The sequence below is a fragment of the Bidens hawaiensis genome, unplaced genomic scaffold (assembly GCF_021521415.1).
Source record: "Bidens hawaiensis isolate Kalapana, Puna unplaced genomic scaffold, B.hawaiensis_p1.1 tig00019083_1, whole genome shotgun sequence".
In the NCBI taxonomy this organism is placed as follows: Eukaryota; Viridiplantae; Streptophyta; class Magnoliopsida; order Asterales; family Asteraceae; genus Bidens; species Bidens hawaiensis.
Window position 1 is genome coordinate 301,499 of NW_027492899.1, and position 27,866 is coordinate 329,364.

The 27,866-nt window shown below is 38.4% G+C and overlaps 2 protein-coding genes across 4 annotated transcripts; both read left to right on the forward strand.

Moving 5' to 3' along the window:
- The first annotated feature begins 3,618 nt into the window (after positions 1–3,618).
- LOC143557704 (branched-chain-amino-acid aminotransferase 2, chloroplastic-like) lies at positions 3,619–7,100 on the forward strand. The gene is made up of 10 exons (XM_077046712.1): positions 3,619–3,904; positions 5,111–5,175; positions 5,318–5,489; positions 5,635–5,811; positions 5,963–6,094; positions 6,195–6,293; positions 6,380–6,496; positions 6,573–6,668; positions 6,732–6,844; positions 6,930–7,100. Exons 1-10 carry the CDS (start codon positions 3,851–3,853, stop codon positions 7,042–7,044), a joined length of 1,140 nt encoding a protein of 379 aa, XP_076902827.1. The 5' UTR covers positions 3,619–3,850; the 3' UTR covers positions 7,045–7,100.
- Positions 7,101–8,891: 1,791 nt separating this feature from the next.
- Positions 8,892–11,694, forward strand: LOC143557693 (uncharacterized). 3 transcript variants are annotated; one of them, XM_077046700.1, is made up of 7 exons: positions 8,892–9,106; positions 9,209–9,250; positions 9,750–9,896; positions 9,996–10,240; positions 11,101–11,137; positions 11,211–11,268; positions 11,497–11,694. In XM_077046700.1, exons 1-7 carry the CDS (start codon positions 8,966–8,968, stop codon positions 11,574–11,576), a joined length of 750 nt encoding a protein of 249 aa, XP_076902815.1. In that variant the 5' UTR covers positions 8,892–8,965; the 3' UTR covers positions 11,577–11,694. The 3 variants fall into 3 exon arrangements, with proteins under 3 accessions (XP_076902815.1, XP_076902816.1, XP_076902817.1); XM_077046701.1 differs by having other exon boundaries at positions 9,765–9,896; XM_077046702.1 differs by lacking the exon at positions 9,209–9,250.
- Positions 11,695–27,866: the final 16,172 nt, after the last annotated feature.

The window sequence follows — 27,866 nt, forward strand, 5'->3', positions numbered from 1 at the left end:
ATAATTTAAAATTTATATGACAATGTACAAAAGTACCAATACATAAATGGATTTATTTTTAAAAAATGGATCAACTTTTAAGCATATATTTATAATTTCATAATTAAAAAAACTACTTCGTAAATTGAAAGCATATAAGAGTTTTTTTCTTTTTATTTACAATCTTTAACAATATACATAATATAATATTTTAATAATAACATTTAAACAATTAAACTTATATTGATCTTTTCAATATTTAACAAACGCGGTTTGTTCTTGCCTTTTGAATTTCACCAAGTATGTTGTGAAATATATTCTAATAATGTATAATAGTGTAATATGTAAATATTTATTTTAATAAACATGTATAGATATAATATAAATAGAGTTTAATGAAAAGTGAATAATTTAATCATGTTCTAGATATAATATAAATGGAGTGTAAAAGAAATTGAATAATTATTGAATTATGACATGTATTAGTTTTTGAGGGAAAAAAATTATAAGGATTACCCACAAACCGACACATGTGTACAATTATTTTACTTTATTATAATAGGTAGATACATTAAAAAGTCGTAACATAGCCGTGAGATTGCCATTCATATAAGGGATTTTTACATATTTCACATTCCAAATAAAAAACAACTACATATTTCTCTTTTTTCATATCAAATTACCATTTTATCCATTATCTCTCACTTGCAACCCTAGTTCCTAACTTGAGTGTTGCGACACTTCTGTCATCGTTCCAAACCAAACCATTGTTCACATATGCTATTTCAGAAATTGTTCTTCAAGAATCGTCTCTTCCAATTATTGAGAACCATGTTCGATTCTTGGCGTTTCGATGTTGTATGATTTTACTCATGGGTTCAATTTAATTAACATGTTACTCAATGCGCATTTTTGTATTATTATAAATAAATGAAATTAACGCATTTTGTTAAAATTAATTAATAGAGAAGTTTAATAACAGTTTCACAATAACTACTATATAACTCTATATACACCTATCTACTTAGTCATAAATTATTGAAAAAGAACTAATATCATACATCACATTAATTGAGTTCTATTTTAGTTGATTACCTTTTTTTTTTCTATATTCATGCCTTTATTTATTGTAACGACCGTTCAAAACAAAAAACAAAAACAAAAATAAAAAGCTAAAGTTGTAACGATAAAACATATTGACAGCACTAGTTAGTGACTGATATTCAAAATTCATGGTAGATACGAATAATAAAATAGAGCTAGTATTATAAAATTTCTGCATGTGCGGTGCGAGACCCATATTTAAAACTAAGTATGGGATTAAAGTTTAAAGCAAAGAGTTAGTCAACAATAACACACGACACACCTAACAAAAATATTGATAATTTACTTTCTTTTATCATATACATATGCCGGCCGGTTCTTGTTAGTTGTTATAACTAACATTGCTCGTTTGAGCGTATTAATTATTTAGAACGCAACACGTGCATTTTAGAACGAGTTAATATACGCATGTTAGATAAAGTTAGTATTAAACGCATCGTTATAATGATTTAGATTTTAGATGCTCCATGTATTTTGTAGCACCCTTTATATTTGCGTTAGAACATGTTGTAACCTTGTTAGACGCGCTATTGTATGTTTGTAACCGAACTTAAAAAGCATTTGTAACTGAACTTAAATACAACTTTACATATTGAGAGAGATGCATCCATGCAATTTAAGTACTACAGGCTATAGCTACCAAAGTTTTCGAAGATATTACTCCACTGCACAAAATATTGACCAATCACATGGAACAAGATTTTCAGTTTGTTTGTGAATAATTTTTTAGTGGATATTTCTTTTAACTTAATAAGGAAAGCTCTTTTTATATAAAAGGGCTTCTTTTATTAGAAATCAAGTTGATAAAAAAAACATGTTACTTTCTTTCACAAGAAAAAAATATATATATTTATGTATTTAGTATTTTTCTTACAATTTATTCTATTCCAGGTTATCAGATTGATTTCTAAAATTACATACAACTATTTTATATGATTTTACACTTTTACCTATACTGTTCATTTTCTTTCTATATTTAACACTTTAGGTGGTACGTTATAAACATGTTTTTCTGCGGATTGATGATGTATTGTAACCATATATACTTAAAACCATATGCATGTAGCTCCGACATGTGTGTGTGACAAATTTATTTAGATAGTTTACACGAGTTTATAACTTAAACTAGTTTTGGAGTAGTAAAGTGACGTGTGAAGTTTTCCCAGGTTCACACCTCTTTCTTTTTTCCCTTGTTTTGTACATGCTGAGTTATTTGATTCACTAAATTTAGGGCCGACTTTAGGGTAGGCGAGACACACTCTTGCCATAGACCCTTTTTCGAGGTCAAAAGTTTAATATCTAATTAAAAATAAAAAAAACTTATAAATAAAATATAAAATTTAAAATAAAAATTTATAATTATTGGTCTCATACTTTTTTTTAACTATAATCAATTTAATCAAGCATAAATTATTGAACCAAAACTAAATTAAAAACTAGAAAAAGAATACAAATAAAAAAAATAAATATCATATTCCATATCATGTGGTGATATAAATTAACACACATACTTAAAACGAGTAATTGTTTTAGGATTAAGTTTGGAAACAACTTATTGATTTATTAGTTTTTTTATAAAGTCAATAAGTTAAAAAACATATTTGTCAACCACAAAAGTCTTTTTTATTATAACTTTTTGAAAATGTTAAAATGTTAGTTTTTAAAGTAAAAAAATCATGCAATTTTAAACTGGTTTTATTTAAGTTAAAAAAAATACTATGCAATCCACCCTTTACTCTAAAACTCCAGAAATAAGCTAACCCAAGCACTATATATTAAAAAAAAAAATAAAGAGTTGACTTATTACTTTTTCATCACAAAAGTTAATCCAACAGTTTTTTAAAAATGAATGAATCATATTAGATATCATTTCCCGTATCATGTGTTGGTAAAAATTAATACCCATACATAAAATGAGTAATGATGAAAAGCATGGTTAGGACTGAGATTTAAAAAATTGACTTTTTCGAATAGTCACTAAATTAAAAAAGCATTTGACAATTACAATTGACATTTTTAGTTTAGTTTTTTTTTCTTGAAAAATGTTGAATACTTGTTTTTTAAAAGCCACAAATTGACTGTTTTTTAAAAGCCACAAATTGACTTTTAAAAATATCCTTTGGCCCTTTACCCTAAAACTCCACAAACGAGCGTACCAAAATACTTTTAAAAAAACAATTTGTTAATTTATTGGTTTTTCGCACCACAAAAGTTAAGCCAACGATTTTTAAAAACTATTTTTTAAAAATCAATAAGTACGTTTGACGAAAAACACTTTTAGAGTTATTAAAGTTATTCATACTCTAAATTTATACCTTTCTATTAAAATTTTTGTTTCTTATACAAATATTGATCGTATCAACGAATTGATGTATCTACTTTTCAATTCAACCTAAACCCTTAACACCAATTCATTTATTAAATATATTTTACAGCTAAGCCACTTAAGTTATTAAACTAACTATTTCCATATCATATTAGATTATTAAGCATCATATTCGATATCATGTGGTGATAAAAATTAATACCCATACTTAGAACGAGTGATTCTTATATGTATTAATATATTAATATATTAGATTACAATTTAAGTCAATAGTAGATCATTCCATAATTTATTAAACAATTCGGTAATTAACAATATGGTGACAACACGGTGCTCACGTCCTATAAAATGCCAACCAAACCTTCTACTTCCTCAAATCACTTTCATTCTTGAGTTCTCCATATTTTTCTCTGGTTTCAATTTTTCGACACATCCGACACGATGATTCGATCAAGTCCCATCCTTCGTCGCATGATTCAGATTTCTTCGTCAAAGGTATCATTTAAAAAAAAATATTTTGTTGTCTTTTATTTTTACAATCAATAATCATGTTTGTTTATTAATCTCCATTTTAATGGAGATTTTGAGGAAATTAAGATACGTGTTTACGCTTAATTTCGTACTAGATTTTGAGAAGAACGACCCGATGTTTCTTCTGCGTATGTAAACCACATTTCATTAATATCTCATTTCCAATTTCAATAAACAAATTGTATGTATGATGTGATTCAAATAAGGATATTGTAGGTGAGAGTTTGTATAGCATGTCGTTGTGATAATATGTTTGAAGAAGCTTTTATTATTATTATTATTATTGTTGTTGTTGTTGTTATTATTATTATTTATTATTATTATTATTGTTATTGTTGTTATTATTATTATTATTATTATTATTATTAGTTTTGGATTTATTTATTTTTCTTTTTTCCCATGAAACTGGCACGTGATCCGGGATTTTTGCAATCCGAATCATCGATCCGTTAATAGTTACAAAATCAAAAGTTATTTTAAAATAATATAATTGATAACCGAAGAATGACAAAGTCAAATCAGAACAACTTGATATAAATTGTTGCAGAAGTCAAGTGGGATTTTTTGAAAATTATGAGATATATATTTCAAACAAAACTCACTCAGGGTCTGTTTAATAGCATTTTAATGATTCCATTAAAAGACTATTTTTAAATCGGTTAAACTTGGAATATGTTTAGTTAGCTTGAAGACACATCTTAATGATTCATGGAGTCTCTTAATGGATAAGTTTTAAAAATTAGTTGAACGATTTAGAGGTTATCTGTTAATCTATCAGACCTCTTCATGTTCAACACAAAGTTGCCAAACAACCCTTAAGTTTTTAATATTTATTAGTTATTTTAAATTCAGTCCATATATCTCGGATCAAGTATACTAAGATCGAGCGTAGCTATGAACTCGAGCCTGAGTTTATGTTGAACTAACTTAGCTTTTGCTCATTAAACAACCAAAATAAATTAACAATTTGATACGTTGAATTCAGTAACACCCATGCCATCGGGTATGATTGATCAGGGCCAAGAGAAACCGGAAACGGGCCAAAAAGTACAAAACTACAATCAAAGGCTTAAACGAACTAGTCGTAAAGCCTGTTTACAATTATTATGTTTACTTAATAAGCGTATGAATTAAACCTAAATTTGACTTTGTGGTTTTGTTATTAATAAGGTTGCAGCAAGATCCTTAACAGCACAGGCTGCTTCTGCGCTTAGAGAAAGTGAACCTATGATCAGGTAATTAATAAGTGATATATAGGGTTTTTTATACTTTTCTTAATATATAAAATGAAAAGTTATTAACAATTTTCGCCCGTTCGTAAAATTAATACCTTTCACCTTCATTTTTATATCTAAATTTTATTTTTTTTATTTTCAGATACGAAGAATATGCTGATGTTGATTGGAACAACTTGGGTTTTGGTTTGACCCGAACCGATTACATGTACAAGTCTAAATGCACATCGAACAACACTTTTGAGCAAGGCCAAGTGACCGATTATGGCAACGTCGAATTAAGCCCGGCTGCTGGAGTTCTAAACTATGGCCAGGTAATTTATCGTCCGTGTTAAAGTTTTTTTCTAGAAGAAAAGAGGGGATACGACTGCGGCATTTTGTATAGATATACTAGAGTTTTTCTTATTGTGATAATGATAATGATAACAATATCAATAACTAAAAGAACTGGTGGCACAGGGGATTTTCGAAGGCACTAAGGCTTTCAGGGGAGAAGACGGTCGGATTTTGCTATTTCGACCAGATCAAAATGCAATCCGTATGCAAATTGGAGCGGAGAGAATGTGCATGCAAGCTCCATCAGTACAACAATTTGTAGATGCAGTTAAACAAACGACTATAGCGAACAAACGATGGGTATTTCACTTTCCGAGATAACACTAAATAAATTGAAACTCAAAAAAATAACAAAATAATGAACTTTTAATAATTTTGAAAGATTAAAGTTTTAGCTTTTGACAAATCTTATAACAATTTGTTTCTAAAATTTAACATTGTTTTGTTATAGATTCCACCACCAGGTAAAGGATCACTATATCTTAGGCCTTTGCTTATTGGAAGTGGGGCAACATTAGGTGTATCTCCTGCTCCTGAGTACACATTCTTAGTATATGCCTCACCAGTAGGCAATTATTTTAAGGTATTTATTCCTCATTTCACATAATGTTTGATTACTTGTTTTTCTTGAATATATGAAACTAAACTTTGCATTTATACGATCTTGGCTTACAAAAATTCAGGAGGGTACGGCACCATTGAACTTATACGTTAACAATGAGTTTCATCGTGCAACTCGTGGTGGGGCAGGAGGCGTCAAAAGTATAACCAATTATGCCCCGGTTGAAACACAACTTATTATCTTCACGTTTTTAAACACTAGTCAGGTAGTATATTAAAATTAAGCACATGACTTATGATTGTGTAGGTAATGAAAGCTATACAAAGAGCAAAGGAACAAGGGTTCTCCGATGTAGTATACCTTGATTCGGTTCATAAAAAGTACATCGAAGAAGTTAGTTCTTGTAATATTTTCCTTGTTAAGGTAAGTCTTCACAAATTTAAAAATTTGTAATGAATGTCACTTTATATATCTAACTAAATATTCATTCTGTGTATAGGGAAATGTTATTTCAACTCCAGCAACAGTAGGCACAATTCTTGAAGGAATCACTAGAAAGAGCATCATTGATATTGCAAGTGATTTAGGATACAAGGTAAAAGTTGTATATAGTTAGATGTATTTTCTATAATAGTCTAAAGTGTTTCAAATGTTATAGGTTGAGGAACGTCTGGTTACGGTAGATGAATTAATGGAAGCCGACGAAGTTTTCACTACTGGAACAGCCGTTAGTGTTGCTACTGTTGGTAGCGTAACATACAATGATCGAAGGTAAAGAATAAAAATACTTACAATATTTCATAAATTATTATTAGTTTTGTTTACCTCCTAAGTTATTGTGTTTTTATGTTTGTAGAGTGGAGTATAAAACCGGTGATGAGTTGGTGAGTCAGAAGTTGTACAAAACACTAGTAGGGATTCAACATGGGAAGACCGAAGACAAATTTAATTGGGTGGTTGAGATAAACTAGAGATCTTGATATCTTTTATCTTTGTAACGAGAAATTCATGTTTTATTTAAAAAATAAAGTTAACTTTATTTCGAATTTTATAAATTAGGTAACCATTTCCGATGCCTAAACCCCGTTGAAATTTCATTCGATAAACACACTTTAGACCCGATAGAAATAAACCAAAGAGGCGAAGAGTATACACATATCCCCTCACAATAATAACACAATATTGGTCTTTTAGATGATGAGATTGTCTGAACTCTGAAGAGAACACATTACAAACATGGCTACACTTGCGAATCGCCCTATCGACGTGGTTACTTCTACAACAACTACAATCCATCTAAATTATCAAGACATAGTTACATTAGTTATCAAATTGGTTATCTATGAAGAGTTTGTGATCTCTTAATGATCTTTTGTCATTGTTCTGGCATAGTAGTATAAATATATCAAAGCTAGTAGGATGCATAAATAAGGGGACAAATAAGATAGATTTGAAAGATGAATTGATGATCAAACATGATTAACATAAGTTACATAATGATTCGTATGTCATTACCCCGGTTGTCCGGCATTTCTTAAAACAAATATTGGTAATTTCATGTCCATCGTAAATCATTTCTTGTATGCGAGCCAACACCCGATAGCTATGTGTCATGGAACTACCCATGAGTATAGGTTTATACACACACATATATATATATATTAATTTGTTGAAAATTATCCATTGGGATTTATAAGTACATTTAATCGTCATGTAATTACCCGTAGGTATAAGACACACAGTTTGTTAAAAAGTATCTATTGTGATATTTTAGTACATATTTCTTACTATTAAAATTTTTAAACCTTATTAAAAAATTTATTCAATAAACAAACTATAGACCCGATTGAAATAAACCAAAGAGCATACACATATGACATATTCCCTCACAATAATAACACATTATTAGTCTTTTAGAATTTAGATGATCAGATTGTCTAAAAGGGACATGCATATTATAATCATGGCTACCAGGGCCGTCCTTGATAATTATTAAAAGTTTTGAATCAAAGACGAGAAAAAATTTGGGTCTTAACTAAAATGGTTTTTATATTAGGTTTAAACAATTAAATTTTGTAAATCATTTTATTGAGTTGTGAAAGAAATATATATAAAAATGGACTTAAATGAATTGAATAATTGAGTTTACACATGTATTATGGGTCACCCATCATCATTCTCTATCATTCGTCACGCCACATCAGTATCACATCGTCCTCTTCTTCATCATTCAACTCATGTTATACTCAATTCTCTATCATTTTATTTATTTATATTTTTTAAAAGTTATATATATGATTAAGTGAGGTTGTAAGTGGTGGGGTCACAAAATGGGAATAAGCTTCATGGTGCCCTCATGTGCGCCACTGCGTAGATGGTAGGTGCGCCACTGCGGTGTTCGCAAGGCATCATTTGAGCCGCGCAAGCAGCCCGTGTGAGCCTCTATAGTGTGTATAATGGATAACATAGGGATGAGCTTGGGATGGTACCAGTACTGATTCCGAAAATTTGAAATACTTGGTACCAATACCGAAATGTTCGTTCGGTACCACTATTTCGTGCAAAATTCAGGAAATACCGTATTGTAACTAACTGTACCGGTACCATACCAATACTGAAAACTAAAAACTTGATACCGAAAAGTATCTGTCCATGGGATAGCCTAATAAACGAGTTTCTCAGTTTTATGCTGATTCGAGAATTAGAAATAGAAAGAACATAAAATCGTGTGCAGCTTTCGACCACGTACATAAATTGACATATTCTAACACCACCAGTCCACCACCGCCTTTCATCGGAGACAAAAGACTACGAGAACCAATTATGATTTTGAGGTTTCACTTTCACTGTCGTCAAATAAATCCAAACAACCAAAACAGTTGAAATTTTATAATGTCTGAAGACACCAACATGAACAGCCACGAGACCAAAGGTACAAGAACGCCTCAATCTAATAATCAAAAGGAAGAAGACATGAGGCTTTGGGGAATCCTCGTATTCGGATTAATCGGAGTTACTGTCACTGCTTTCGCCGTATGCTCTTATTCCTTTCTTGTTCTACTAGGGTTTTATTATATTATACATACAGTACAATTATTTGTAATTGATATACTTTCATTTGTAACAATTTGTTAGGTTAGTCAACTTAGGAGGTCCGCTGATTGGTTTCATTCTCAGGTATCTCATTGTTTTAATTGTTTAACATGTTTAGTTAACCCGTTTTTTACAACCCGGTTAACACATTTATGACTTGATATTATTACCTACCAACTCCCAAATCATTTGACACGTTTTAATCAATGAGTTAAACGGGCCGTGTTTGATTGACATGTTTAACCCGTTTAGTTAAATAGGTCAACCTGCTAACTTGTTTAGTTAAACAGGTAGACTCACTAATCCGTTTAACTTGTTTCATAAAACCCACCGATCCGTTTAACACGTTTACAACTTGATTAATAGTTTAATACCCATCAACCCGCCAAACCATTTGGCACAAGATAAATAGGTTAAGCGGGTCGTGTTCGGGTTACACAAATAAAAATACACATGTCGTGTTCGAGCTAGACGTTAAAACCTGGAATCCGCTAACCCAACCTGATTGACACCCCTAAGTTGATAAGTCTTCAATATCTTACTTCGGTTGTTAAACTGACATGTTTTATTTCTTGACAAAAAGTTTACAACGTCACAGTCATCATCTTCGTCATCATTTAAAGGCGGTAGCTCGAGTGGTGGTTATTCCCGATCAAGTTTTCAAGACGAAGCTAGGAAAAGGTACGCACGTCGCATGCAGGAGGAGTATGAAGATGAGATGGAGAGAGTGGTGTGTGTCTTTTTATATATTATTAAAAAAACCTATATTGTTGGATTATACGAAGGAATGAGTTAAAGATCTTTATAATGTTTGATGTTGTGTTTATAGGCTCGTATAAGGCGGATGCAAAGTGTGTTCAATAGGGAGAAGAATAAGCATAAAAGGGCGTATGAGAGGTGGAGGGATGATAGTTATGATCAATATTATCAATATTATCAACATTTTCCAAGGGACGATTGGTATTGGAAAACCGATTCAAGTTATGGAAGTTGGAGTAATTTTAAGGACACTCTTCACGCTCAGCCTGCAAATAATTCCTTGTCTCATCACTATGCCGTATTGGGTCTCGAGAGGTAGCCATATGTCAGTTTTTCGTATGTATTGATTTTTAGTTTTGTCAATTGCATCAAGATTCAAATACAACTAATGAACCAAAGAGAGCATTTTAGAACCACGCCTTTTTACCGGTACCCATTGTGACCCGAATGCAGTATGACCTTGCCAGGTGTAGTTGGGCTTTGAAGTGTTTACTTATATGACTTCTATTTTATAATATTGGATTTTTTTTATTATATTTGGGAAGAAGTATTAAAATTTTATACCTTATATATATGTATATTATCATTGGCGTCACTATCTTTTGCACCTTGTGTGAAGGTGACAGATGAGTCCTTAATGCGTTGAGTCTGCGTTTGACAACGTAGGAGTGTTTTTTTTTTTTTAATGTAAACCGTGACAACTGTGTGCTTGCACTTAAAGTAAGACTTAAATGCAGCTCAATCTTAGTAATTTAAGGACTATAAACACTATTCATTACACAAGGAAGCTTCAGTCATGGGGTGCTTGAATTTAGCACCTTCAAAAACACTAAATCTTGCATGCAGCCCGTATATATGATATGTATGTATGTAGAGTATGCAAGTTTTATCTGCATATTTTATATAAAACACAACTCGATGAAGAAACATTATCATTGTGTTCTATAATGTATCGTTGAGGTGATATATCCTGCAAACACTCATAAAAATACTTAGAAGTCAAACCATAAAACTTAGAAAGTTGTTTATCAGAGTAATTATAAAGAACCAAAAATATGAATTATGCTATATATGTTAGTTATATGTTTATGCTAATACTTTATTTCTATTGTAGCCATTATTTTCTTCATTAATCAAACGTATCTATATATGTTTCTGTTTTTTTCTTGCAATAGGTCAAGGATAACACCATACACGGATGATGAAATTAAGGTAAATAGATTTACTTGCTTATTCATGTAAATTTCATTTTCTTACATATTGAAAAATGTTTTGCATAATGCAGACTGCATTTCATAGCAAGGCGAAGCAATATCACCCTGATCAAAATCAGGAAAACAAAGGTGCCAACTACTTCCTTTCATTATTGGAATATATAAACATTTACTCATGAATAAAAATAGGATGTTTGGTTGCTTAAGAAATTATTATGAATTGAAGGATGCTTGGTCATATAAGAAAGTGTTTTGAATAAAGATATTGTGAATTTATGGATGTTTGGTTATTTATTAAGGTTTTTTGGTTGTTTACGTAATTGCTATGAATTTAAGGATGCTTGGTGTTGTTTGCAGAGGTTGCTGAAGCAAGGTTCAAGGAAATTATGACTTCTTATGAGGCAATTAAATCTGAGAGAAAGAATAATATCAAGTAGACAATTTTATAGATTATTGACAAGAAGCATGTGGGGTGTAATTATTATTTATATCAATTTGTTTTATTGTTGTAATTGTTGTGTTGTTGAACTATTGATGATAATGGTATAGGTTATAGAGCTATATGTACATATGATATGGTGTGACACATGAAAAAATATACGACAAACTTTGTTCACCGGTTAATCTTTACAAACAGTGTACCAACTTATTTGCTCATAATATAAAGTATGATGTTTGGACATCATGGTATCTAAAGTAATGATCATAAAACAGTTTGAAAGAAAAGAATTGAAGAAGCGTGTATAGTGATGTTCAACGAAACCGGTTTCTGGAACCGAACCGGTGGACCCGAACCGGTTCCTACCCGTTTTTTGTAGGAACCGGACCCTATCTGATTCAACCCGATGATCCGTGACCGGTTCTTGCATTTCTGAGTGGGGGCGGGTAGGAACCGGAACCGAACCGGAACCGGTTCCTAACCGGTTCTAGCCGTTGGATCGAATATAGCCGTTGGAAATCGTTTTTTTTGGCCGTTTTTTGACCGTGGGGGTCAAAAATAGCCGTTTTTTTGGCTCCCCCAAGCACCCCACTACTAGTATAAATAGGTATTTGGTGTCATGGGTTCATCACAACACTCAAAACGCAAACCCGAACGCAAAAAAATACAAAAAAAACGCTATTACAACGTTTTGAGTTCTCTAATCTCTTGTTTTCTCTTCTTCTATATTCATATTTGTTGTTATGGCTGCCTCACAATCATCGGTTGGTCAAGGTTCCAACGCCGAACCAAGTTTCGTTCGTATTGTACCTCATAATCGTAATCAAGAGATTTGGTGCAATTGGGATTTGGTTGAATTGAGTGACCATTCATTGAAGGCTCGGTGCAGGTTTTGTGGGATTTATTTAAACCCACTTTCGAATTCAAATTTGAAGAAACACATCGAAAAACCGTATTGCAAGGCGTTGAAAAAGAACGTCGATTCGCAACAAACGCAAATGGATAGTGAAGGCGGAATATTTACATACCAAATTGATCGAGTTCAAGATCGTATGGCGAAGTTTGTGATTCAAGAAGCTTTGCCGTTTAGCCACTTCGACAACCCTCGCTTAACCGCCATGATTCGAGATACGCTTCAACCACAATACACTCACGTAAGTCGTCATACTCTTAAACGTTATTGTTTAAAATTGTGGAAGAAGGCCAAAGAGGTACTAATTGCATATTTTGAAAATATAAATACGGGAATAAACTTAACTAGTGATGTTTGGTCGGCTCCACATGGTCTACCCGAATCTTATCTTTGTGTCACCGCTCATTGGGTAGACCCGTCATCGTGGGAAATGATGAAACGCACCATTGCTTTCGAACTCTTTGAGTATCCACATACGGGAGATAATTTGTTTGAAATTTTAGATTATGTTATAAAAACTTATAAACTAGAAAATAAAATATTTTCAATGGCATTTGATAACGCGTCGAATAATACATCGGCGGTTGATAAATTAAAATTAAAATATACAACGATTTGCAATGGTGTATTTTTTCACTCAAGGTGTGTTGCACATATCATTAATTTAATCGTGCAAGACGGACTTGCTTCGGATGAGGTTACATCGGTTATAAACGATTTTAGACTAATGATACATGAAGTTTTTAAGAAAAGTAAAAAAAGACAAATGGAATATAGAAAATTTTGTAAAGATACGGGAAGAAAAGCTTTGGGAGCTAATTGGGATGTACCTCATCGATGGAATTCCACTTGCATAATGTTTCAAAGTGCTTTGAAACAAAGAGAAACTTTACAAATGTTTCATTCTAGTCTTGCCGAGAATGATTTGGCAATCCCCTTTTCAAATGAGAAATGGGAAATTATCAATGACTTATCGACTTTTCTTGAAGTTTTTAAAACATCAACTACGAAACTATCGGGAACGTATTATCCGACAAGTCCCTTGCTTCTTTCGGAGTTATTTTTAATCGTTAACAATCTTAAAGAATTTGAAAATAAAAGTCCAATGTTTTCAAACATCATATTACCAATGAAGTTTAAATTAAAAAAATACTTTCTTGAATTGCCACCGGTTTTTACTTGCGCCGCCGCTTTAAACCCAATGTTAAATGTTACGGGGGTTGAATGTGTGATAGACGAAATTTTTTCAGCTTTAGATATGTATGAAGTTGACCCAAACTTTTCAACAGAGGCAAAAAATGATTTTAACTTGAATTTTAAATTTATGTATGACTTTTATTTAAATAAATATGGGTCAAACATATACATGCCTATGCCGGGGGGGTCTTCATCAAGTTCAAGTGCTACTAGAGTACGAGATCCCATGATTAGCCTTATGAACACCGTTCGCAACGTAACGGCTAAAAAACAAAGGGGTAACACCCCTTCAAGCGAACTAGGAAGGTATAGTGCAAATGATTACTCTACCGGTTTATCCGAAGAGGAATATGGCACTTTTGATGTTTTGGCTTGGTGGAAGGTAAAGAAAACCGAGTTTCCGATTCTTGCCACCATGGCCCGTGATTTACTAACCGTCCAAGCTTCTACGGTAGCTTCGGAATCCGCTTTTTCTCTTAGTGGCAGGGTAATATCGGTGAGAAGAACAAGACTAAATTCGGAGTCGGTGGAGATGTGCATTTGCTTAAAGGATCACTTGGACTCAATCGATCGTATTCAACACGTAACCACTCTCGAAGATGAAACACCACTTGATGTTCGAGTGCACGACGAACAAGAAGGCATTTCTACAAGTAATTCCGAGGAAGAAGTCGCCGCTCAATAATTACGACGAACAAGAAGGCTTTTCTAGAAATAATATGTCACAACTTTATATTTATAAGTTTAATGTTCCCACTGATGAGTATTCCTCATCAGTTAATTGTTTATTTTTATGTTAATTGTTTTTTTTATTTTTCATGTTATACAAATACGAATCGTAGTTTAGAATCCAAATCGCAAACGAAAAAAAAAAATTTTTACACTGTAACCGGTTGGAACCGGTTACGGTACAGGAACCGGTTTAGGAACCCGTAAGAACCGGTTAGATAGGTTAGGGGTCCGAGGGTGGGAGAACCGGTTCGGTTCCCTAACCAATTCGAGCCTGGAACCGGTTTAAAAGGGGGTTTTGAATATAGGAACCGGTTAGGAACCGGTTCCGGTTCCTAGTCCCAAACCGTTTTGAACATGCCTAAGCGTGTATCGACTTACTTGTATACGATCAACGTTCCTCGGGTACGAGTATGCTATATCACCGATTGTTTTCCGAGATACGGGTTCTTCCACCTACAAAACGAACAGCACCGTGAGCTTACCCCTCAGAAAGAGACAGAGGGGTCCTCTTTGGGGTAACCCTCCGGTGTGAGAATCAGATATTGTAGGAGAGGATAATCAGGATGTGAAAATGAGTAAAGGATTTAGCATATATTTTCTTTTCTCTCACTGTTGAGGTGGTGTGGTATTTATAGTATTAGGGTTTCCAATGATTGGGCTCAGACCCAATTAGGGCCTTTTTGGCCTCCTCCTATTGCTTCGCGCCACGTGTACTTAGGACACCTGGTGCTTTTTCATTGATTATTCTCTGACCAAGGTATTTCACCTGACCCATGTGCCATCACGTGGTGGCACATGGGCTTTGCTGAGTTGTCCACCCTTCATTGGCAGCTGTCAACATCAGCACATTCTTTATTCCTTAAAAGATACCTTCTGGAAGGTTGCCTGATGAGTACAATCATGGTTGTCCTTATCCTGATTTGGATTAGACTATTGTCTCATTTGTTGTGTGTCGCTTACGCGCGGCCTTTATGCGCCTATCCCGGGGATGCGCAAGGTCTTCTCTTTATTCTCACACTAAATGTGTGTGTTGTGTGCATATGTGATATGCGCCACGCGCAGATGTTTCATGCGCTTGCGCATAGGTTTTAGCCTTGTGGGTTGACCCGCCTCGCTTGCGCTTGCGCTTGCGCATATGTGATATGCGCCACGCACAGATGTTTCCTGATTTCAAGCCTCTTGTCTATATCTTGTGGGTTGACCCGCCCCGCTCGATGTTAAGGCGGGTGCATACCCCTTCAAGCCCCCCAGTCTAATGTGTGTCTTGTCTCGCGCGAGCGAGGTAAGATAGATATTAGACTTAATAGTTTGCTTTTTCAATCGGGCTTGTTTTTTCGTTTTCTTTTCTTGTACACGCGTTGCGCGAAATTCCATCCCTTTGGTTAAAACGAATCGTCAATGCACGTGGTTGGTTGGTGTTGACATGCATCAGAGATGGAGACGTTATGTGTCAGACCTTTCGTGTGCTCGAGGTGCTAACGTGGCTTTTCACGTATCCTCATACGGTGTCAGGAACACGTGTCGCGCTTATGTTGACCTACGCCTGCGAGTGGGGGCGCTTGAGCGTAGATCTGATTATTACTTGTTTCTCTCTCTCTCTCCTGGGCCTATAAAACCAAACCTTTTGAACGGTTTTTTCTTCATTTCCATTGTCATTTTCAGAGCTTTTGCCTATCATTTATATTCCGATTAAGAGCTTTCGTCTTTGTCCCTGAATTCCGTGCTTAAAGTAACCATATTGTTCGATTCGCAATTGTATGTCAGATAACCCAGACACCACAATTTCCCCTAGTAAAGGCCGTGTAAAATCAGTGGTTATGTCTACTTTGAAGAAAACTGGCAAGGGTACTCGGGTTGCCGAGGCCTCCTCGAAGGAGGGAGGGAAGAACAAGGCGGTGAAGAGATGGGATGAGATTCCCTGCAAGTTGAAACAACCTGATTTTGATAATCTCGTCGCCTCTCAGGGTTTTCTCCCTGAGTATGGTTGTCTGCTCCCGGCGACCGGGCAAACGGCGGCAGATCCTCCCGCCGGCTATATCTCTTTATATTCTCACCTTTTCACCCACTGTAATCTTCGTCTTCCGATGACGAGGTTTATAGGTGCGCTCCTCCAATTTTACAGGATTCATATATCTCAAGTCCATCCCTGTGGATTAGTGCGCATGACTCATTTTGAGTTCATGTGCAAAGCTCAGCGCGAGGAGCCCACCCCTCGGCGCTTTCAATATTTTTATAAGCCGAAAATCCAAGATTCTTGGTTCTCATTCACACCGCGCAGTCAGAAGGTTAAGTGCTGCACTGTTGCCTTCAAAAGCCTTCATGACTGGGCTGAAAAATTCTTTTATATCAAGGCTGGTGTTATTCCCATTCGTATGACCGTGCGCGCGATTACTTCCGCGCCCGCAGATGATGACGTTCTTAAGAATCCATCTGGCGAGTGGGTTAAAAAATTAACTGCTGAACCATCCCCCGCCAAGAATATTTGCGAGGAAGCGTTGGTGGGGGTTGGTATGAGCAAGAGGTGGACTGACAGCGAGACTGAGCCTGTCATCCATGTTGATGGCTCAGGTGGGTTGTTTGTTCATTGCATTAATTTTGCGCGAGTATAATTCGTTTTGCTGATATCTCTTGTCTTGTTTTATGCAGAAAGCAAGGAATACATCCACGCCGCCTATGACGAGCATACAGAAGGTGGCTCTGTCGCCCTGAACGCTGGGGAAGTTGCTTTCCCTGATCGCTTCAATGATATGTTCATCCCTGTCGACTTAGAATTTTGCTTTGACAGCGATGCGCCTGGTAAGCCCTTGTATTTGTGTTTAGGCCCTTAGAATACCAAATTTGGTTTTAAAATTTCTGTTGCGCGTATTGTAGATGCGCTCGCTAATTATGAGTTGGAGCCTGTGGAAGAGGAAAGGGAGGAGGAAGAAGCTGAAGCGTGAAAACTCAAGCGCAAGGCTAAAGGCAAGACTGGCGCAGGGGCCAGTAAAAAACAGAAAAAAGATGATGCCTCTGTTGCCCAGAATCTTCCTCCTACTCAAGTGAAGGGACTTGAGAAAACCAAGGGTTTTACTTCCAAGTTTTCCTCGTCTTCTTTGCCTCAAGGTGTGGGCAATCCTCCAGTCCACACGAGGTATGGTGCTGCCACCTCATCTCTGCGCGCGGCGGACAAGGGAAGCGGTGCTGCGCCTGCTGTTTCGTCTTCTCCAACAGGTATACTTTGTTTATATTTTGTGGTTTTATAAGCGTGATTCCGATAGAGTTATTAATGAAGCTTTGTTCACTCAAATGTTTGTAGAGACGGCAACGTTGGTGGCTCAACCTCAGGCGCAGCAAGGTGCTAAGGCTATGCCGAAGGTTGTTTTGAAGTCCTCTGTTTTGCCCTCAAAAAGGGGGAAAATGGACTTCATGGCGATGCTTAATTCGCGCACTGCGGTGCGCCAAGGTATTTATTGCGCTTTGATTGTCTGATTTTTTCCTTTAGTTCAAGTCATGAATCATTTCTCCTTGTTGGTTTTTTCATAGGAATTATAGCTGGCACACAAGCTGCTGGTGGCACTGCTAGCGCTGGCGCCGTTAGTTCTGCTCCTGCTCCAACAAGTACTGAATCTCCCCTCATTGGGATCACTAAGGTGCAGGAGACTATTTTTCGCGCTGCTCTAACAGCGTCAAGACCTCCCTCACCTCCTCCTGCGCACAGCCCTCCTCGTGAGACTATTTTTGGTTCTTCCAAGTCGCAGGAGAAGATACCTGTTATAGAGGATGATGAGGAGGTTAATTTTGAAAGTTCTGATGGTGGCCGCGTAAGCCCTATAGCGCCACGAGATTTCGTGGCGCAGCCTTTTTCTCATGGGGCAGGCAGGAGCTCATCAGCTGGCGCTAATCTTTCTGCCGGTTCTCCTCAGGTATAAGTTTATTTTGCTCCGCTGTGTAGACTTCCAAGTTAGTGTTTAGATAACTAAAACGTTTCTTTGCGTTGCTTTGTGTTTGTAGGGAGCCGATCACATATACCGCCCGAGCTGGAGTATCACTGAAGAGAGCTCATTCCAATCCTTGGGCGTATGTGAAGACTTTTGGGCACACTCTGTTCCTCCAGCTGAAAGGAGGTTTCAAGAGAACCGCGCTCGCGTGGATTTGCTTAATGACCACCTTTTTGCTGGGTCTGCGTTTTTTGCTGCCTCCCAAGAGCTTAGCAATGATTATATAAAGGTACGTGATGCTCTTGCGGAGGCCAAGCAAGAGGCTAAGATTTCTGCTTGGAATCTTTCTGATGCCCGAGAGAAAGCTGAGAAACTCCAAGCAGAACTTAGCGAGAACCTGGCAAGTTCCAACGCTGCTTTTGTGAAGCGCGGGCTTGAGCTGCAAGCTGCGCGGGAAAACTGCAAGTGGCAGAGGCAGATGCGGCCAAGTACGCGCGTCAAGCGCGTGACCTGGAGTTGGCAGTGGAGGCGCGTGACCAAACTATTGCGCAGGTTAATACTGAAAAATCTTTATTGGAGACTGAGGTTGCGCGCCTGAAGAAAGAGCTTGATGTTGCGCGAGCGGAAAAGAAGGAAGCCTTGGCGGCAGCAGCGTCTGACAAAGAAGAGCTAGAACAAGTCAAGGAAACTGTTAAGTTATTAAACTCTCAAATCCCTGCTCTTGAGACGTCTGTTTCTTCCCTCGCGCAGGACCGTCAATGGCTGATTTCACAGGGTATGACTCGTTGCGCTTATGCCATGAAATACTCAGACGAGTTTCTGACCCTTGTGATGGACTGTAATGCGGCGTCGCGCTTGGTGGGTCGGGCTGAGGGGTTTAAGGATGGTTATGAATATGGCATGCTAAAGAAGAATTCATCCGACTACCCTTATCAGCTCGACGCTATCTGCGCTGACATGACTGAGGTGGGGGAGAAGTACTCGAATACTCCAATTCCCATCCTTGAGCAGGTATTTTAACCTTAATGAGTTTACTTGACTTATTTTCATAATCTTTGGTACTTATACTGTTCCTTGTGACTTGCAGATAGCCGCGCTTGCTGACCAGCCCGATCTTGGCGCTTTAAAGAAATTACTTGATGAATGTGAAGGGACTGTTGGCAATGATGATGGCGCGGGCAACGCTACCTCTGCCAGCGGCTCTGGCGTGGCCAAAGGACCTACTCCTGACGCTATCATGACAGAAGACGACTATATTCAAGACGAACAGCTTGATTATGGTGAGTTTGGAGATGACGAGGAGCGGGTTGCGCCAGATGCTGAGGGAGGAAATAATGATGAGGAGGATGAAGAGGCTGATATTAACATAGAGACTTGAAAAGCCCTTCTTGTTTTTTTTTTTTTTTTTTTTGTTTGTAGTTTCTACCTCATCATTTGTAAATTTCTATGTTTCGGAATGAAATTTTGTTTTTCCCTTACTCGCATCTTGCGCATTCCCAATTCATCTCTTTATATTGCATGTGTGTGCTTGTTGAATATAAGGTATGCTTACACATTGAAACTTGAACAAGGTTGTAAGGAAATTATTTTTACTTAATCCTTAACAGTTGTCATATTTCAAGTTATTTTGCGATATTCTGAATATGCTGACACGTGCCTTGGCATTTCATTATTCCTCTTTTGCGCGACGTTATCGTGCATTTATTATAGGGAATTATGAATGAGTTTTGTAGCCTTTACGTGTCTGTATGTGTTACTCTGCCTATATCCATTATAATCCCATGCGCCCCGACCTGAGACCTTAACAACTATGCTTTGGCATGTGCTTTGCCTTAGTTGTGCTTAGGTATTTTTATGGTCCAGCTGCGCAATACTTAGGATGGATGCTATGAGTAATTTGAGCTAAGGCTCATATTATTGGGCTAAGGCCCTGACGTTTTAGAGTTAAAACTCGTTAACGCGTCTGAGCTTGAAGCTCGCGCATGTATGCTTTACTTCATTTTATTTTTAGTTTGATGTCAATACAATGTTGTCATATTGCTCAAAATTAATAAAGGGAAGTGTGAAACATGTATGCAAAAGGTAATAGAACGCATATTAAGAAAAAGTAGAGCGTATCATTATTCGTAATGGCTTAAAAAGCCTTGATTACAAACTTGACAACTTTTACATGAAACATTTTCTAAGTTGTGCTGCGTTCCATGTGCGCGGGATCTTCTTTCCATTTAAATCTTTTAAAGCGTATGCGCCTTTTCCCAATTCTTCCGAGACTTGATAAGGTCCCTCCCAGTTGGGAGACATCTTTCCCGGGGGTATTGCGCGACTAGCTTCATTGTTCCGAATGACAAAATCATTCTTCTTGAAGTGGCATTCTTTCACGCGCTGATATTGCGCGACTAGCTTCATTGTTCCGAAGGACAAAATCATTCTTCTTGAAGTGGCATTCTTTCACGCGCTGATTGTAGTATTTTTCTAGCTTTTTCTTGTATTTGGCTTCACTGATGATAGCCGCCTCTCTGCGTCCCTCAAGTAAATTGAGATCCAACCTCCTTTCTTGCTCGTTATCCGTCTTACTCATCATGAGCACTCTATAGGATGGGCATCCAATCTCTGCTGGAATCATAGCCTCTGTTCCATAGGTTAGGCTGAACGGGGACTCGCCATTGCTGGTTTTGCTTAATGTCCTGTGCGCCCACAGGACATTAGGTAACTCCTCGACCCATGCATGAAACTCTCCCTTCAACCTTTTCTTCAGCCCATTCAGCAAGCTTTGGTTCGCGCGCTCCACTTGGCCATTCCCTTGAGGGTGGTATACTGAAGTGAAGACCTGATTGATGTGCAATTCCTTGAACCAACTGGATATCTTCCTGTCAGTGAATTGTTTGCCATTGTCACGATTTCCATGGGCAGGCCAAAACGGCATACGATGTGACTCCAAATAAATTGCTTCATTTCCTCGGCTGTGATTTTTTCCAGTGGCTTGGCTTCAACCCATTTTGTGAAATAGTCTACTGCCACTACCAAAAACTTTACTCGCCCTGGCGCTTGTGGTAAGGGACCCACAATATCGATTGCCCACTTGTGGAAAGGCCATGCAGAGGTCACCGGGATCAAGTTGTTCTTTGGCCGCATGGTATTTGGCGCATAGCTCTGACACGCTTTGCATTTTTGGATCTCTTTTAACGCGCCCAAGTACATGCCTGGCCAATAGTAACCTGCGTTCATTTCCTTGGCGACCACCATGCGCGGGCCAGCATGTATTCCACAGATTCCTTCGTGTATCTCTCTGATCACATAGCTTGCTTCCTCAGCGTCTAGGCATTTCATGAGTGGTCCAAGATAAGAGTGTCGATATAACGTACCATCGAGAATTTCGTAGTTCTGCGACTTGTGTCTTATCTTCCTCGCGTGTGCGCGATCGTCTGGTACCTTTCCCTCCTTCAAGAATTCCATTATTGGAGTTATCCATGATGAAGGTGTTGTATGAATCACAAGAACAGACTTCGCTCCCACTGACGGGTTGCTCATTACTTCCACCCTGACATCTTTGCCAAAATGATCGAAGCTGGTTGATGCCATCTTGCTTAGCGCGTCGGCAGACTTATTTTCACTGCGCAGAATGTGTATGATTCTGAAAAAGTCAAATTGTTCGGTGAGTTTCTTCGCCTGCTCTAGATACAGAGGCATGGTGTTCTCCTTGGCATCATAAAGGCCATTGACTTGTGCTGCTACCAGGTATGAATCTACATGAGCCTCTAGCTTTTTAACTCCGAACTTGTGCGCGATGCGCAAACCAGCCAGCAGGGCTTCATATTCAGCTTCATTGTTGGTGCTCTTGAAATCCAACCTGATTGCGTAAGTATACTCATGATTTTCTGGATCCACCAGTTTGAGGCCTGCGCCGGACCCTTCGTTGTTTGAAGCTCCCTCAGTGAATAATCTCCAAACGTTTTCTTCATTATTGGCTTGCGGAGGGTCTACTTCGCGCTGAGCCTCTTCGACTTTTCCTTCAGGGATTTCTGCGATGAAATCAGCTAAGACTTGTCCCTTGATTGCTGGACGAGGCTTATAGGTGATCGTGTGCTCCCCTAATTCCAGCGCCCATTTTGTCAGCCTTCCTGAGAGCGCGGGACGTCGCAAGACTTGCTGGATGTTGTAATCAGTCAGGACTTCAATAGGATGACCATTGAAATATCTGTGAAGCTTGCGCGACGCATGCGTTAGTGATAAAACTAACTTTTCTATGATGGTGTAGCGCGTCTCAGGATCTGTCAGCACCCGACTTACATAATAAATTGGTGTTTGGATTCCCTTGCGATCCACCAATAATACTGCGCCAATGGCGCGCTCTCCTGTTGACAGGTACAACATTAAAGTTTCACCAGGTAGTGGAGCTGTGAGCACAGGCAGATTTATCAGACATTCTTTTATCTCACTGAAAGCTTGCTCGGCCTCAGGCATCCACTTGAATTGGCTTTTCTTTAAGCAATTTCTCAATGTGTTAATGAATGGGGTAGATTTGCTTGCATGGTTTGCTAGGAACCTATTAATTGATACCAATCTACCATTCAACTTTTGAACTTCCTTCATGGTGGATGGTGAGGGCATGCCGAGGATAGCCTCCACCTTCTCTGGGTTCACCTTGAAACCATCCTTGGTGACCATTACGCCGAGAAATTTCCCTTTTTCCACGCCGAATGTGCATTTGCTCGGGTTGAGCTTCATGTTTACTTCCTTTAGGCGCCGAAGGGTTTCTTCGATGTCTTTGAGCATTTGTTTTTCCTCCCTGCTTTTAATCACCAAATCATCCACGTAGACTTCTAAGTTTTTTCCAATCTGCTCGTTGAAAATTGCATCCATGAGTCTTTGGTAAGTGGCTCCTGCATTTTTCAAACCAAAGGGCATTTTTGTGTAACAAAAAACACCCTTGTCAGTTCTGAAAGCAGTCTTGTCTTCATCCTGCGGTGCCATTTGAATTTGGTGATAGCCCTTATAGGCATCCATGAAACATTTGAGCTTAAACGGCACCACAGAGTCCACCTTCATGTCAATGTTTGGGAGGGGGTAGCAATCTTTTGGACACGCCTTGTTGAGGTCCTTGAAATCAATGCACATTCTCCATGACCCATTGCTCTTCTTTACCATCACAGGATTGGCTACCCATGTTTGATATCGTATTGGGCGAATGATATTCGCGCGCAGTAGATCTTCTACTTGCTCATTCATGGCCTTTGTCTTCTCGTCTCCCATGACTCTTTTCTTTTGAGCAATTGGCTCCACGGACTTGAATGTGTTGAGAGAGTGCTGCGCCAGGTCTCGCGGAACCCCAGTCATATCAGAATGTTGCCACGCGAAGACTGACATATACATTGTGAGCAATCTTTTCATTCTCACTCTTGTGTCATCTGATATCGTAGCTCCGATTGTGATTGTTTGTTCTGGGAATTTTGGGTTGAGAATCCATTCCTCTGGCGCGTTGTTTGCCACTGGAAGCTTCATTCTCCCCTCTCGAGGTATACTTATTACTGCGCATAAATGATCTCGGTACACAAATGTTACTCCTGTTAGTGTTGGGAACCCCAACGCGCCATGCGCTGGTGACGGTATGGCGTTGAATTGGGCAATCGTTCATCTACCCAAGATCATATTATGGCATGAAGTGGTGGGCAAGACCAGGAAGTTGACAATTTCAGCTCGCTTGTGCTTCTCATCCCCCATAGTTAGTTCGAATTGTATCTGACCTAGGGGGTGAATAATTTCGTTTGAGACACCCGAGATTGGTGCATTCACAACTTCGAGCCTTGCTTGGTCTGCTGGATCCAGCTTCCTGAAACATTGCTCATACATGATGTCTGACTCACTACCAGTGTCCACCAGGACTCTTGACACCTCATAATGAGCGATGTGTGCAGTGATGACTAGAGGACTGCTGATAGACGGGCCTCCTCTGATTCTTGGAAAGATTACTTGTTGCTCGCGCCAATCCCCTTGAATTTGCGCGCTTCTCTTCCTCGATCCTTGCCCTTGCCTTCTTCCTTCAGCTACACAGATTCTTTTGAATTTTTACTGGCTGAGGCTCCGTCTGGTTGTTCGTTCTCTGGTCTTGGATTTTTTACCAGGTGAGCCAACTTGCCTGATTTCACATCTTTTTCGATCGCATCCTTCAAATGATGGCATGCATCGGTGTTGTGCCCTGTGGATTTGTGAAACTCACAATATTTGCCACTGTTCGGTGGTCCCTTATGGAGTAATGGCCTGGGGTTTTTAAACTGGACATTCTCTGTGCTTAACACTTGCGAAGGCGTTTTGGTGATGGGAGTCCATAGTCTTGGTAGAGGTCTGTTAGGCTCTCTGCCGCCTTCCTTCTTGTCATCTTCTCCGCGATTAAGAATGTCTTTTTGGGGTTGGGGTGAACTTTGTTGCGCTTGCTTTTCTGCCGGAGAATAATTGGTTTGTTGCAACCTGGACCATACGGAGTTTTGTTTGCCCCTCCTTTCATTGTTGCGTGGTGCTCCTGTTTGATGCCCTTTATCTCTTGCTCTGTCTTGGGCAATTTGTTTTTCATTTCGTGCGAAGACTCGCGATGCTTCCATAAGCTTAGCCGAAGTGGTTGGCATGCCTTCTCTGCTCACGAGAGCTCTGCGGAGTTGATCACTGCGCGCACCTTGTATAAAGGCCACGCGCAAGAGTTGTTCAGTGATGCCTCCAATTGCAAGAGATTCCTGATTGAAACGAGTTATGTAGTCTTCAATGGTTTCATCATTCCTGCGTACGCAGTGCATGATGTCATCGGGGTCGCGCGTGTGTCTGCGCTGCTGTACAAAGTGAGCCTGGAACTTTTCCAATAGCTCTTCGAACCCATCGATTTGTCCTATCGGCAAGCTTTCGAACCAGACACGCGCTGCACCCGTGAGGCAGCGAGCAAACATGTGACACCATGTTGGCATCGTCCAGCTTTCTAAGTTTCCAGCGTTATAAAAACCTTGTAAGAAATCATCTGGATCTGTTGTACCATCGTACTTTCCTAAACCACTTGGCATCTTGGTTTTGTGTTGGATGGGAGCCTTCGCAATGCGCTCAGCGAATTTTGAATGTTTTACCAAGATGGCTGGCCTATATGGTGTGGTTACGTCCACTTGCCCTTTCGCTTGTGGGTTGTATGGTGTGTATAAATCCATATCAGCTTTGGCTCCAGGTGCTATGTGAATGTGCGCGAAGCTGTGATCCTCCTGCATGAGTATCTCGCGTCTTCTTCATGCTGTGCACCTCTTCCTCAACACTAATATCAGCTTGTTCGGTGTGAACAGAATGACCGTCTTCCAGCGCACGCGTCTTTTTTGTTGTTCCCTGAATGGTTTGTTTATCAAATGCGAGCCTTTGTGTTAAATCGGCTAACTTTTTGTGTTTTACCAACTCATTGTATTTGTCCATTAAACGCCGTTGTTCGTTTATGAGCCATTCTTTAGAGTCAATGGTTTCAACTTTCGGGCCCATTGGTCCTTTTTGTTTTGTACCAATCAGATTTTGGAACGTGAGATCGTCTGGGGGAGTTTCGGTTTGATTATGAGGTGTTGTGTTGAAGGGATGGTTACTGGCGGTGTGCGCAGTGTCACGCGGCGCCCTCAGAACCTGATGTCCCTCATTAACATCCTCAAGCTCATTATCCTCCAGAACTTGATCGTTATTTCGAACACCGGAAACCATAGTGAAGATTTTCAGAGAGAAAATTGATGAAATAGTGGTTTTGTTGCCGTTGTAACAGGTGATGGCGCCAATGAAGAAGCGTGTATCGACTTACTTGTATACGATCAACGTTCCTCGGGTACGAGTATGCTATATCACCGATGGTTTTCCGAGATACGGGTTCTTCCACCTACAAAACGAACAGCAACGTGAGCTTACCCCTCAGAAAGGGACAGAGGGGTCCTCTTTGGGGTAACCCTCCGGTGTGAGAATCAGATATTGTAGGAGAGGATAATCAGGATGTGAAAATGAGTAAAGGATTTAGCATATATTTTCTTTTCTCTCACTGTTGAGGTGGTGTGGTATTTATAGTATTAGGGTTTCCAATGATTGGGCTCAGACCCAATTAGGGCCTTTTTGGCCTCCTCCTATTGCTTCGCGCCACGTGTACTTAGGACACCTGGTGCTTTTTCATTGATTATTCTCTGACCAAGGTATTTCACCTGACCCATGTGCCATCACGTGGTGGCACATGGGCTTTGCTGAGTTGTCCACCCTTCATTGGCAGCTGTCAACATCAGCACATTCTTTACTCCTTAAAATATACCTTCTGGAAGGTTGCCTGATGAGTACAATCATGGTTGTTCTTATCCTGATTTGGATTAGACTATTGTCTCATTTGTTGTGTGTCGCTTACGCGCGGCCTTTATGCGCCTATCCCGGGGATGCGCAAGGTCTTCTCTTTATTCTCACACTAAATGTGTGTGTTGTGTGCATATGTGATATGCGCCACGCGCAGATGTTTCATGCGCTTGCGCATAGGTTTTAGCCTTGTGGGTTGACCCGCCTCGCTTGCGCTTGCGCTTGCGCATATGTGATATGCGCCACGTGCAGATGTTTCCTGATTTCAAGCCTCTTGTCTATATCTTGTGGGTTGACCCGCCCCGCTCGATGTTAAGGCGGGTGCATACCCCTTCAAGAATTATAAAATAGATGGAACAGTATAGGAATTGATTAGCATAAAGATCAAAGGCTTTTGTCGTTTAATGGTGAGGGTTTAAGTCCTATAATAAACAAAATGTGTAGATTGAAAAGTAGGATTAAAGGATGTGCAATTTATCAACAATGTTTTTTCATGGGCTTTAGGCTATATTAACTTGGGCCTTACAAGGACTCAAGCTAATAGTAGATAGTAAACCTTCAATGCTCATCATGGGCTTTGGGCTTTATTCATTAGGCTCTCACATAATTTGATAATCATGGTCCTCAATCCACCTCACTGGTCACTGGAAAACAGAGAGGAATCAAATCTAGTTCAAATCTTGTAAGATGAGGAAATATATAAAAAAGGCTTGTTTTGCAATAACAAATGGGAATTCTCGTATAGTTGCATACCCTGTAGGCCTGCACCGTTATAAGATACCATCATTTATTCAAGATTTTATATAAAAAAAGTTATATTATTATTATTATTATCATTATTATTATTATCATCATCATTATTATTTTGTTTTTAATGTAAGCTTTTTGAAAATACGCATACAATTTAACCTGACACCCCTAAAAAACGTATCGAAAAACTAAATACCTCTAAACAACACATTGCTTCTGATACAAGCTAGATTATACAAAAATCCTTCTGACGATTGACACAAGTACAATATTTAATCTAACTCCAACATTAATTAAAACTATTATTAACCTTTTAAGTGAGAGGTGTCATGCCTAAGGCTACGCGTCGGAGGAACTATAAATTGGGCGAATTACGACACGTGACACCCAGTTAGCAAATTATAGGAATTTGTTTTTAGGGTATAATGGTGTAGGGGTTACAAATAGTAATATA